This window comes from Myxocyprinus asiaticus, chromosome 1, assembly GCF_019703515.2.
Source record: "Myxocyprinus asiaticus isolate MX2 ecotype Aquarium Trade chromosome 1, UBuf_Myxa_2, whole genome shotgun sequence".
Lineage (NCBI taxonomy): Eukaryota > Metazoa > Chordata > Actinopteri > Cypriniformes > Catostomidae > Myxocyprinus > Myxocyprinus asiaticus.
This window is the reverse complement of record NC_059344.1, coordinates 21,660,031-21,673,506: the sequence shown is the minus strand read 5'-3', so window position 1 is coordinate 21,673,506 and position 13,476 is coordinate 21,660,031. Positions and strand designations below refer to the sequence as shown.

The following is a 13,476-nucleotide window of genomic DNA, read 5'->3' as shown; positions in this document are numbered from 1 at the left end:
TGCTGTCGATTGAGCTTAACTTGTATTGAACCCGGAATATTCCTTTAAGTCAGAGCGCTTCTATCATGTACAGCTACAAGGTTAGCCACGAATATATACCGCGGCGGGCGTCTATGGACAAGATGCTTTAGTGTGCTAAATAATATTTTTTGAGGCAACAGCTCATCACTTAATGAATCAACCACCTAGTGTAACATGTTTTACACTAAACGATCCTTTTTCCGTGAACTATGTGTGCAGTTTACTGCGGTAAAATGTACGTTTTATTAAGCAACAGACAATTTGCGACAGGCAGGTATCAATTTATGGCTCTCCCCATTCATTTGTATACTATCCGCAAACGGTGACTTACTGTCGTAACACGCTAGTTGATCGTTACGCTCTCTACCATGGTAAAACGCAGATTTAGTTTTTAGAGAAGAATAAAAGATCTCTGGCTTGAGTTATTTCTACCAGTAGATGATGCTACGATTGCATTAAATTGGTCTGATTCACCTGCTGAATATACTACACACGACTTATTCTATCCTTCTTATCACAGCAGACCAAACAAAGATAAACCACTGATATATTTACGCGTGCCTTTAGTTGTAAGAGTTGCTAAATGTTCATTTACTTTCTATTTTTTGCCAAACACAAGCCTCGCAAAGCTTTACAGATACGCTGATGGACATTATATATGCTAATGTTTTTATGTCTCGAGATGACAAAACACAACACGACGGCGCCTCTAGAGCTTAAATGGTACATTGCCTTTCACCATCACCACCTCATCAGCCCTTCATTCCTCCTGTGTATCAGTGCGAGCAGTGCTGCTGAGTAAGAGCACAAACATTCCCGCGTGCGCTCACAGACAAGTCCGCACTTGCCACACAGCGCGCGGCCGTGCGCGCTCCCACTAACCGCAGGAGACGCTGCAGACAACACAAGAAAGGGAGGAGGGAGCTCCAGGGTAGGGAAAAACGAGGTTTTAAACAATAGAACAGCGCTAGGTCTTTTGAGGGTCTCGGTGGGGTTGAATACAGTAACCATACGACAGCAGGTCAGTTGTCACCGGAATTTACGCCACTCGGTAACTATGGAGCAGTGAGAGGCATTTTCCGCGAGGGAAGAAAAGAAAGAACAGCCACATTGTTGCGCTAGCGAAAAGCACACATGCGGCCGACTCACGCCGTCCCAGTGAACGAACAGATATCCTTCCGCACATTCCACAGACGAAAGGCACGACCAGTTAGACCGTAGGGTTGTAAAAGTGGGACACAAAACACTGTAGGGGTTCTGTTGTTTATTTAAACATTGTTTAAAGTCATATAAACGATATTTACTCGACTATCCGTCACATTAATACAAACATCTGAGGAAGGTGTAAACAAAAAGGAACCATGTGATAAGGTTTGCTTCTCGGATGCTTTCGGCAGTTGAAATGCTCAGTGTTTCGTCGCAATGACAATGGATAAACTTCAAACATTTTCTTGTTGTGTTAAGGTTGCTCCTGAACCAACAGGACGCAGTCTTTTGAAGAAGTTGGGCTGTGTGACGAAATAGAGGGATATGCTATTCATGCGCGGCGCCCGGGGGAAAGGTGTTCCGGTCGGGAGAAAAGCCACAGAGGAAGAAGAAAGGGGGAGGTAGGAAAAAGTTTGGAAAGAAAGAAACTGTACGTTGAACATTTTGGTGCACTTTTCTGGCGCAGAGCGCGCAGTGCGTGTTCGTCATTGTCAATATGTTTGGGTGAGCGACATGCGAACTTCTTTCCACTTTTTGAAGTTGTAATTATTATTATTATTTTATTTGTATTTGTATTTGTATTTTTTTTTTTGGTTACGCGCTTTTGGAGACTTCCACAATTTTATTTTGGGAATAATGATCATTTTATTTCAAACTGGACCGGGCAAAGTGGAAATCCTGCGGGAAAACGGTAGACTTTGATCTGCCGTGCACTCTTCGGGCGGAATAAACGCTTTTGGGTTCAAAGAAACGAATCGAAATGATCCGCACAGAAAAGCGTTTCAACTTGCCCGTTTTGAAAGCCGCTAGTTGAGACAAAGTCTCCGCTTAACCTGTGTGTTTACGAGGACCACGCTGGACTTTTCAGCATTCTTCTCTTTAACTAATCAACAGCTCCGTTTGGTTAAATCCACCGAAACAAAGCCGGTGATTACAAGACTACAGCCCCAGCGGATCAGTGATACCGACTGGTGGATTTATTGTTTATAAGGATCAGTTCTGCAGGACTGTGGCGTGTATGTTTGACGAGAATTAAAGACTCTTTGAAACCTGACTGTAAACTGTGTTTTCCCACACATTCATTTGTTTACTGCCGAAGACAAGGCCACAAGTAGCTGCGAAAGGGATCGCAAACAAATGGATGAACATGCTCCTGTTCACACGCATGTCCAGAAAATACTTAACAGACAAACTGCTTTTGTTCAAGTCTGACCAGTGCGACATGTAGCCTGCAGAAAATGTCATAAGTGTTTTTATTTATCTTCAAAGTTAAATATTTATTTTTGTAGCTCAGCACAAAGTATTAGTTTTTAACAGTCTGTTGTTGTTGTTGTTTTCTTATTTTATGTCATGTCTTGTTTGGATGTAAACGTTACACAGTCCATCTTTGGGTCTGTTATTTCATCTGCTGTTGAAACACTTGAATGATGTCCGTGTCCACACTGTATTTCACTGTATTTATGGCATACACTATTTAAACGTAAAACGTCATTTTCAGGTGGCATTTAAGCACAATTCAATTTGTATTTCATTTTATATTGTAGTTGAGCTTATATAAAAACACAATGGATCGACTAGGCAGCAAACTGAAGCAGAAGTTAAAACTGACTGACTCTGGAAGTGTCAAATTCAGCAAAAAGAAAAACGAGTTGGCTAATGCAAATAACAACAGTAATAGCAACAATGCCAGTGATGGAACTGTGACACAGATCAACCCAGCCGTGAACACATCTCCGTTTCCACACTCCTGCTCCACCTCTGGAGAGGTTTGTGGACAGTCAGGTGGAAGACCTGGCAAGGTGGGCGCTTCGCAGCGAATCACGCCCTCAAATACCACCTCAACCACTGTACCTGAAGAATGTGGGCCTGTAATTGAACATCACCCCTCTACTCTTGCCCCTCTGCGACGCCGGTCACCCCAGCAGAGAGCGTCATGCTACCTGCCTGAAACTGTGGAGGGGCACGGAACCTGTGACCAGGTGAGGAGAGGCGAAGGTGACCCACAGGGGGCGTACAGCCCAAATTCTCGCATAGCCTTGAACCAGCGGCGTTACTCGCTGGAGCTCCAGCAGCTTGTCCGCCGTCAGCAGCTTCTCGCCCAGCCTCCTCCGCTGTCTTCTGTACCACCTCCGTACCCGACACACAACTCAGCAGCACGTTCAGCTGCCACAGAGCCCAGCTTCCTACATGAACTAGAGCGTCATAAGCGCTTGTCCCTGCAGGAAGCTCTGTTCTACAAGCGTCTGAGCTCTGGTGGTGAACCCTGGGACAGTGGCCGACCTGCTTCCCTCTCTCACCCCCCACAGAGGACCCATGACAGTGGAGTAGGATTTTTTTTCTTCCCCCCTGCGCCAGCATTAAGCCCTTGCTCCTCTTTTAGTTTGCAGGAATCGGTGTTGGCAAGTCCTCGCTCGAGTTTTGCTAGCAGTACTGCTAGTGGAGGAGGTGGAGGTGGTGGGAGCCCCATGGGAAGTCGGTGCAGTAGTAACCGGACCAGCGGCATCAGCTTGGGCTACGACACCCGCCATACACCTGGGCCTGCCCAGCAGCTGCAGCTCTCCTCTAACCAACTGGGTGGCCCCACCTCATGTCAGGTGTACCCTGTATTAGCATCTGGGATAACAGGAGCGCCCCCAATGGAAGTTTGGAGGGACTATCTTGAAGGGGTGTCAGGGGTTGGGGGCTGTGTGCATGACAGTCGTCACTCGTATCCACCTGCGTTGAGCGCACATACGGTGACCTACCACCGTGCAGATCCGGAATGGGGGGGTATTAACCAAAGAGGATCAAGAGGAGATGGGGTGGGTGAGACGGGACGGCACTCTGACTTGCCAGGAACCCGTTACCAGCAAGAGCTCACCCGCCTGCTGTTGAGAGATGCTGTCCTGGAAGGAGACGCATTACTTGGAGGTCTGACTCTAAAAGACCAGTCCGTATCCACCACCACCAACCTAGCCAACTCTGCACCTACACCAGCCCCTGCTGGAGTGCCAGGGAAATCCCTGGAGGAACAGATGGCTGGGAGGGATTCATCAATATCGATGGACAGACAGGAGTACTTTGGTGAGATCACTAACTCCTTACTATTTCTTGTCTGGTTATGACTGATGATGTGTGTGTGTGTGTGTGATGTGGTGAAATGGGGACTGCTTCAGACCTGCTAAAACTTGCAGAGGCTTCCTCTCTTAGACTAAAAGCAGTTGGGAGATCCTGCCATCATCAAGACGCATCCAGTCAGATGATAAGTTCAAAGACTTGAGCAGAAAATACACACTAGGCATTCTTTTCAGCTCATTTCTCTAACTAACCATAATAACTAACTCGCATGTCACTGAGCAAATATATAATCCCTCCACCCAAGACTACATAGAGTTCTGAACAGACTGCACAGGCAAAAATATCTTCCTATAGCAAGCGTAGTGATTATGCATGACCCCAAATTACAGGCTCTGTGTTACAGTGGTCATACCAGAGAGTGGCGAGTAATACAATAGGACGGAGGCTTGGTTAAGAGGAGGGTTCAGTGTGTGTGTGTGTGTGTGAGTGAGTGCTCTTGGATCATGGCCACTTTGAGCGAGGGTATGTTCATGTGTTAGCGTGTGCTGGCGTGTGCTTGTTTAGTTCAGGTATTTGAGTCCTGAGGGGACGCTCTCTCACACACTGAATTGAGAGGGTTGGGCTTGTGTTTGTGCCTTCTGTGTGTGTAGTGCTTTTTGTTGCAACAAGGAAACCTCCCTGTTATCTGAAAAGCACCTGTGTAAAGTTGAGGACATTACCTCATTCTGACACATTACTAAATCTAATTCCTTCATCTTAGCAGCCAGTTAGCCTTTTTTTCATGTAATGAACTGGTTGCTGAGCTCAGATAAGATTCATTAGTGTGTGTGTGTACGTGCACCGTTACTACAAGAAATAAACTCACTGGTTGTTATTTTCAGGAAAGATCGTACAATGCTGCACTGACATGTATTTGAGTCCAGACAGATCTGCCGCTGTATTTTTGTGTAATTGGTATGATTGAATAATGACCTTAGTGTTGTAGATACCCGTTGTGTGCGTTTGTATGGGAGAAATGCCTTTAAAGGATGTAGTAGCATCTTGTTTTTGATGCCTCTGTTTATTGTACTCAGACTGTGTTTGTGGTTGCATGTTTGCTTTCAGGTACATGCGTGAAATGTGGTAAAGGTGTATATGGCGCAGATAATGCCTGCCAGGCTCTGGACAGCCTCTATCACACCCGTTGCTTCACATGCGTTTCCTGTGGTAAGTTATCAGTCACCAATAATCTATGATGGCTAGATGAAAGCTATCAAGAAAATGTCCTGGTCATATTTAACCCCAAATGAAAATTTTGCATAAAAGAAAATGAATAAAATAAAATGGAGCCTACATTTAGATCCATAATTGTTTTTTTTGTTGTTTTTTTTGCCTTGTTACAATAATTTTCAGGACACTTAAAGGTGCACTCAGTAATTCTAATCCAATACACTTTTTGTCAAATTCTGCAAAATCTAGTATTTGTACACAGCCCTGGCTCTGTAAATGGGACAAAAACAAAGTGGATCATACCGATCCACACAACAAGCCAGTCAGAAACAGGGGGTGGTTCTTGCGTGTACACAGGATGGGGGGTGAGGGCAGAGCGAGAGGGAAATTCATTTGAAAAGCGACGGCAAATCTGGCTGATGCGAACTTTCTAAACTCCAAGGAGGACAAATGGCTGAGAAACAGACTGACAGAAAAAGGTCAGACGAATATAAACAAACAAAAAAAAGGATTATAAGTCGAGGGCTAGGAGCTGCATCAACATCGGCGAGGCTTTTCAGCGGTGGAGAGACTTCCGAGAGGTAAAAGGAATGAATTTGCGTGCATGAATTTGGGGGGCGGAGCTTCCAAAGGAGCACTGAAGGTAGGGGTGTGTTTGTTATGGCAGTTGAGTTCGAATATCAGCAGTGTTTCTCAGGTATCGCTGAGTGCACCATTAAGGACATAATTCACATTACTGTAACATGTCCAGACATTTTACTTTTATTATTCCTGTTGTTTATTGCTCATTACTGTAACACAGACATGTTTTTACTGTATTATGGTAAAAATGATGCTATTGCACAATTATTAAAACATTTTCAAATAAAAAGTGAAAAGGCAGTACCATGAGAGTACTACTGTGATGTATAAAATACTTCACAATTTCAATAATATTTTTTTAAAATCATGTTACGGTAATGACAATATCATAAGGACCATATTTTTTTTGCATTGCTTTAATGAAAGTAATGTAAACAATGTGAATGTTAAAACAATTTAATGTAAAAAATATAAATTGCCCTAAAAATGCTTCATTTTCTAGAAGAGATATATATACACACACACACACACACTACCCGTCAAAAGTTTTGAAACACTCATTCTTTATTATAATTTTTTTTTTTTCACATTTTAGAATAATAGTAAAGTCATCAAAACTATGGAATAACATAAATGGAACTATGGGAATTATGTTGTGACTAAACAAAATCCAAAATAAATCAAAACTGTGTTATATTTGAGCATCTTCAAAGTAGTCATCCTTTGCCTAGATTTTGCAGACATGTGCTCTTGACATTTTCTCAACCAACTTCTTGAAGTATCACCCTGTAATGCTTTTTAAACAGTATTGAAGGAGTTCCCATCTATGTTGGGCACTTATTGGCTGCTTTTCTTTATTATTTGGTCCAAGTCGTCAATTACAAAAACTTTATTTTTTAATACAATTTTAGTTTTATAATGAAATGTGTATATATATATAGTTTTATTTATTTTAAAAAAAATTTTTTTATTTGGGAGTAAAATACGACCAGGACATCTTCTTGACAGGTTTCCTGTGAATCTTCCATGTCACAAGGCCTACAAGCTACTTGCTTTCTTTATTTGTGTCAGTATCTGGGTGAATCTCAGGAAATCTGTCAGGAACACCTGGGTTATTTTGTCTTTCTAGCATTTGTTTTACTGCCTTTAATGTATGATTATTTAAATAAAAAAACACTGTATTACAATATGGAGAATCGCCATAATGGGAATTCCAAAAGTAAAATGCCCTGGCGCGTTATGGTAATGAGAATTTTTTGGGGATGGATAACAGTAACGAGACTTAGATATAAAAATAAATTATTTTGGGGTAAAATATAACCAAAACATGTAGATTCCTCTATCACGATCTGAACATGTCTGTCTCTTCCTGTTTTTAGGGCGAACTCTCAGAAACAAGGACTTTTACAATGTCAGTGGCTCTGTGTACTGTAAGGAAGACTACATGGTAAGGAAGACCTCTGGTTAAAAATGATTCATTTTGAATTGTGAGATTTATGTGGCATTTCTAGTATTTGTCTTAAGTAAGTGTTTAAGTTATTTAGTGGACAACAGAGTCAGAAGCAATTATGCAGCTGACCGATTGGATGCGGGGGTAGTTTCAGACCTATTGAAGCTGGTGCAAATGTACTGTATGTGTGTATCCACCTTAAATGTCATTGTGGTGATGGTATCATATGACCTGTTTCTCAGTATTTATTACAGTTCCCATAAAAGCCAAAACATCAGTAGCCATTTTTAATATAAAATGTTTTATGTATTATTTTAAAATACACCGCTCAGCTACAACATTAAAACCACCTGCCTAATATTGTGTAGGTCCCCCTCGTGCTGCCAAAACAGCACCAACCCCCATCTCAGAATGGCATTCTGAGATGCTATTCTTCTCACCACAATTGTACAGAGCAGTTATCTGAGTTACCGTAGACAGTTCAAACCAGTCCGGCCATTCTCTGTTGACCTCTCTCATCAACAAGGCATTTCTGTCCACAGAACTGTCCCTCACTGGATGTTTTTTGTTTTTGGCACCATTCTGAGTAAATTCTAGGAACTGTTGTGTCAAAGTCCAAGGAGATCAGCAGTTACAGAAATACTCAAACCAGCCCATCTGGCACCAACAATCATCTATGCGATTATCTAATCAGCCAATCGTGTGGCAGCAGTGCAGTGCATAAAATCATGCAGATACGGGTCAGGAGCTTCAGTTAATGTTCACATCAACCATCAGAATGGGGGAAAAAAAATCTGATCTCAGTGATTTGGATAGTGGCATGATTGTTGGTGCCAGATTATTTCTGTAACTGCTAATCTCCTGGGATTTTCACACACAACAGTCTCTAGAATTTACTCAGAATGGTGCCAAAAACAAAAAACATCCAGTGAGCGGCAGTTCTGTGGACGGAAATGTCTTGTTGATGAGAGAGGTCAACAGAGAATGGCCAGACTGGTTTGAACTGACAAAGTCTACAGTAACTCAGATAACCGCTCTGTACAATTGTGGTGAAAGAATATAATCTGAGAATGGTATTCTGAGATGGGGGTTGGCACTGTTTTGGTGGCACAAGGGGGGCCAACACAATATTAGGCAGGTGGTTTTAATGTTGTGGCTGATCGGTGTACAATGAATGTTACATAATTTTTTTGCTTTTTGCTAATCTTTTCTTGTCACTATTTCCAGTTCTCAGGCTTCCAGGAGGCAGCTGAGAAGTGCAGTGTTTGTGGTCACCTAATCTTGGAGCAGGTCTGTAGTCTCAGTGTGAGCTCATTTACGATGTTGGAAAACAGTATAGATCATGGTGTTCACACCTCTCTGTTTATACATGTAACTCAGATTCTACAGGCTCTGGGGAACTCGTATCACCCAGGATGTTTCCGCTGCACTGTCTGCTCTAAGGCTTTGGACGGAGTGCCATTCACAGTGGACTACCTGAACAATGTCTACTGCGTCTCTGACTACAATAGGTCTGTTAGGTTGAACAAGGCAATGAATGGCATGGCCACAATGAGATTTTATTAGTTGTGAGCTTAGTTGTTAGGACATCGCCAAAAAGTGTTGAAGATAACATGTTACAAATAATGCACATTATTTCTTATATTTTATTTGTCCAAGAAGAGGGAGAAAAAGAAACAAGACCGATACCCCTCCCCCCCCTTACACTTTCACGTTTTTTGTCCTTAGGACATTTGCTCCCAAATGTGCTGCCTGTTTACAACCCATCTTACCTGCTGAGGTAAATAATTCCCTCGTTGTAAACAGCTTTCAATTAATGCTATAGTGAGTTCTGAATGACATTCCAGAGGTATATTGATTGTGTTTGTCTGGTGTGTCTGTTTCAGGGCAGTGAGGAGATTCTCAGGGTGGTGTCTATGAACAAAGACTATCACTTTGAGTGTTATCACTGTGAGGTGGGTATTTAGTAGTTTGGATAAGCTGATCATCATAATGTTGGAGTCCATTTGGTTTTATTTCAAATAAGACCATATCTACATTGTCATCATAAAGGCTTGTAATCCTCCCTTACTCTCTTTCTTTAGGAGTGTGGGAAGCAACTCTCAGATGAGCCTGGATCTCAGTGCTTTCCCCTGGACTCCCACCTCTTCTGCCACTCTTGTCACATGAGCAGGGTGTGCGCCACACATAACATTCCCCCTCACGATACACACTGAAATGAGAACTAATGTGCCAGACCAACACAAACTTCTTTGTACTGCCATATGCACACTAGCGATCACTGTAAAATGTTGTGTAACGACTCACTCTCTTCTATGCCAACTCCATGTTTTACCTTAGAGTTTTGAGGTCATAGAACATTTCAAACACAAATCACAGCACTTGTGAAAGCAATATTGCCCCCTAGTGGCTGGGAAATGCACCAACTGAATCCTGCTGAACAAAATCTCTCTACAACAGTTCTGAGCTTCAGATTGTCGTCTGTTTACTACAATATGGGGGAGTTGAAATATCACAGAATACTGTTTTATTCCCATATCTACTGTTTGCTGTAGGGAAAAAACAAGGGACTTTTTTGCTTTTTTTTTCTGTATTTAATATCACTAGCAAAGATTTTGCACTTAAACATGTTTACCTTTTTTTTTTTTAAAGAAAGTGATTGCAAAAGACTAAAGCTTTCCTGTATCTGTTTTAATTAATAAATTGTTCTCTCTGTATTCTGTTTTCACAGTTCAAACATCGTTATAATAATGCCAAGATAACTCAAATACTCATTACAGCCATAATAAAAAACTAATATTTAAGAGACAAAATCAGTTTCTTGACAGTTGTCTAATACAGACTTTGATATCCTCATTACAGTAAAGAGAATCAGGGGTAAAAATCTATTTTAGGAAATAGACAAAAGGTCTCCACACGCCAATTCTGACAGTGATAACTGCTTGCTTGCTTTAAAACACGAGTATTAAAAACACAGAAGCAAAATGTCCTTTAGTTTTTAATGATTTTGTACATTCTGCACAGTCATAAAGAAAATAATCCAAAAAGAGAATATTTTGCAATTTATCTTCAAAACTAAAACATTAACATTTTAATTAATATTAAAAGGCCTTCTTGCCATTTTCTCTATAAAGGTTAGATTTCTGCTTTGTATGATTCACAGAGATGAACAGTAAACAACTTCATAAGACCAGGACAATAGGAGGACAGATGAGGGTGAGGTGGTGAGATGCATTAAGAATCTCTGTCTAACGAATCCTCTACAGTGCGGTTTCATTAATGGACATCAGTAGTTATTTGAATACATTTAGATCTTGAGAGAAAAAGTGTCGGCAGCCAGGGCTGGCTCAGGATAGTGGCCAGCACATTTGGGTGGGGACTTTTTCCCCATTCAAATGGAAATTCTGACCAAGTGGATAAAATGAAACATGTAAAACTACCATTTTAAAAGTCAAAGAATTTAAAGTCCAATAATTACACACTGAATTATCTACACACCAGGCTAAAGTGGCACTAATTGAACAAAAAATAAAAACGAAAGTGGAGACTCTAGGGTGGAGAGAAGTAAATATATTATAATTCTTAGTCTTTCTAGGCTTTGGTGTTTGTCAGCCTAACAATTGACACACTCACATATTCACACACTCTTAATTAATTTAGAAAATAAGCCAAACGTTACCAGTCCCTTTGTTAGGTTAAGTCCTGTGGAGTTTCATTTGAGAATAAGTAAACAAGAGAGACCGTATCCTCTTAATAGTGCTGCTTTACAGCAGATTATTCAGTTCATGTGTGGCGAGACTGAGGTATGTGTTGATGTGCACAGGAGTGAAAGGCTGATGGCATTACTCTTAGGATAAAGAAAAGTATGTTAATGTGTCAAAAGGACTGGCATTTTATACTTGGAGCCATCACCATGCGGGCAAATCTGATCTTACAAATCTCTCCCATGCTTACCCACACGTTTCACTACACACACACACACACACACACTCAGTGACGTCTGTCTCTGGAGATGTTGCTATGGCTCTGTGAGTTTCTGCTGCCCCCTGCAGTTTTGGAGTCACTACCTCGGCTTCTGTGGCCATCTCTCCTCCTCTCTTCCTCCCTACCCCTTTGTCTCTCTCTTTCTCTCTCCCTGTCTCTATCTCCCTCAGCAGAATGTCCAACCACACCACCACCACCTCCTCCTCCACCCCCTGCGTTTCCTCCCTCTCTGTCACGGCCTTTTGCTTTCTCCTGACGCTCCTCTCGTTTTTTGTCCTCCTCATCCTGGAGTTCCTTCCTCCTCTTCTCTCGCTCCTTGATTCGTTCAGCACGCTCCAGAGCTCTCTGTGTTGCCTGGAAAGAAACAGCAAAGACTTTAAATGAGACTGAGGAAGTTTGAGATTATTTAGTTCTGTCACTGTGTGAGTGTCATCCTGACCTGTTCCTCTGTGAGGGGTAGCCAGTATATACAGGGAGCTGCTTTAGTTTTGTGGAACAAATCATCAAGAAGTTTTGCAGGAGGCTCTTCTAGTTTATCTGGGGAGTGAAGGAGGTTGCAGAGTCAAAAAAGGAGGATTCTGTGAGACAGAATGCTACCAGTGATGCATATGCTTTGCAACAATACTTTTAGATGTACAAATTGTAAATCTCTCTGTTTTCTTTAATTTTAACATTGTTTCTAAAAAAAAAAAAAAGTTTGGGGGCTTGCAAGTGTGACAAACTTGAACATCTGTAGATGATTTTTTTCCTAACCTTTTTTTTCTGTTCTCTTTTCTTTACTTCTCCCTCTCTCTCTGCGCCTTCTGTCCCGGTCCTGTGACCGTGACTTTTTGGTTCCGTCTCTGTCCTCTCTCCCAAAATCCTTCACTTTATCCCGATCCCATTCGCGCTCAGAACGAGTCCTCTCTCTCCTCTCCATTGCTCTTTCTCTCTCTGCCCATTGGTCTCTCACAGCTGAAGCCCCATCATCTCTATTTCTTTCTCGTTCCTTTTCACGATGGGTGGGCATAAGTGGGGGAGGGACAGCGGGACGGATAGGAGATTCTGAGGCTTGAGGGTCATGAACGTCACCAGCACGGTTACTAGACACGAGACCTTTATGGTAGTTCAACTAAAGAAAGAACAAAATACACCAAAAAGAGAAGCTTGCAAGATGAAAAAGAATGACAAAGGGTACAAGAAAATGTTGACAGGAAAAGCAACTGAGATGGGTTTAGACAGAAAAACAGTTCAGACCTCATCTTGCTCGCAGAAGTCCACGCGCAGTACTTTAGGATTACTGGCAGGCCATTTTACACCATGTAGTGCTTCTCGAGTGGCCACTGCTTCCTCTTTACTGGAGTACTGAGAGAGGAAATTACATGGAGATTGAAAGAGACAGAAAGGAATAAATAGAGTTAAGAAATGGTCTGAGGTTGCATGTAAGCATTAATAGAACAGAGGGAGCAATAAAAAAAAAATAGGGATGTCCCAATACCATTATTTTGAGAACGAGTACCGATATTTCATTTTTGGTACTCACCGATACAGAGTCTGATACCTTTTCTTTTTTTCCTAAACTCCATATCAACAGTTTATTCCAATTTTATCATCAAAATGGTGTTTAAATAAATGATTTCATTAAAACTTTAATCATATGAAAATATAACAATTACATTTTCAATATAATATTGTATTATTTTCATCAAATGAAGCGCTTATATACAGACCCTCACAGCACAATCCAAATGACAACATTAGTTATATTTTGTCCAATAAAGTGCTGCATAAGAGAGCATCACAGATGTGAGATATTGCTTAAGTATAATACAATTACTACTGATTTATTATTATTATTATGTAGTAGTAGTAGTAGTATTACAGTGAATATTACATAACTTTACAGTAGTGATATATTTCTGTCATACTTTTTTTCCTATAAACTGACCTTTAATTTTGACTGAGCTTTTATTTTGATGTGTTACTGT

General features: G+C 41.3%; 2 protein-coding genes across 6 annotated transcripts in view; one reads left to right on the top strand and one right to left on the bottom strand.

Moving 5' to 3' along the window:
* The first annotated feature begins 534 nt into the window (after nt 1–534).
* ajuba (ajuba LIM protein) lies at nt 535–10,171 on the top strand. 3 transcript variants are annotated; one of them, XM_051697760.1, is made up of 10 exons: nt 535–1,392; nt 1,486–1,628; nt 2,772–4,290; nt 5,389–5,490; nt 7,455–7,522; nt 8,753–8,815; nt 8,906–9,036; nt 9,254–9,305; nt 9,412–9,480; nt 9,610–10,171. In XM_051697760.1, the coding sequence occupies exons 3-10, from the start codon at nt 2,793–2,795 to the stop codon at nt 9,739–9,741; spliced, it is 2,115 nt and encodes a 704-aa protein (XP_051553720.1). In that variant the 5' UTR covers nt 535–1,392; nt 1,486–1,628; nt 2,772–2,792; the 3' UTR covers nt 9,742–10,171. The 3 variants fall into 3 exon arrangements, with proteins under 3 accessions (XP_051553720.1, XP_051553711.1, XP_051553706.1); XM_051697751.1 differs by having other exon boundaries at nt 536–952; nt 1,486–4,290; XM_051697746.1 differs by having other exon boundaries at nt 536–1,392; nt 1,486–4,290.
* A 339-nt stretch (nt 10,172–10,510) lies between these two features.
* LOC127440762 (apoptotic chromatin condensation inducer in the nucleus-like) overlaps nt 10,511–13,476 on the bottom strand; it is a 30,891-nt gene continuing 27,925 nt past the window's right edge. For all 3 annotated transcript variants that reach the window (XM_051697625.1, XM_051697616.1, XM_051697636.1), the window contains exons 14-17: nt 12,746–12,853; nt 12,263–12,620; nt 11,949–12,046; nt 10,511–11,863 (exon numbers count right to left, since the gene is read on the bottom strand). In XM_051697625.1, coding sequence (XP_051553585.1) covers nt 11,516–11,863; nt 11,949–12,046; nt 12,263–12,620; nt 12,746–12,853 — 912 coding nt within the window. In that variant the 3' untranslated portion in view covers nt 10,511–11,515. The remainder of the gene's footprint in view (nt 11,864–11,948; nt 12,047–12,262; nt 12,621–12,745; nt 12,854–13,476) is intronic.

Coding starts and splice junctions, on each gene's coding strand:
- ajuba (XM_051697760.1), top strand. CDS start 2,793: ATGGATCGACTAGGCAGCAAACTGAAGCAGAAGTTAAAACTGACTGAC. Junction 5,491..7,454: donor CTTCACATGCGTTTCCTGTG/GTAAGTTATCAG, acceptor TCCTGTTTTTAG/GGCGAACTCTCAGAAACAAG. Junction 9,037..9,253: donor TGCGTCTCTGACTACAATAG/GTCTGTTAGGTT, acceptor TTTTGTCCTTAG/GACATTTGCTCCCAAATGTG.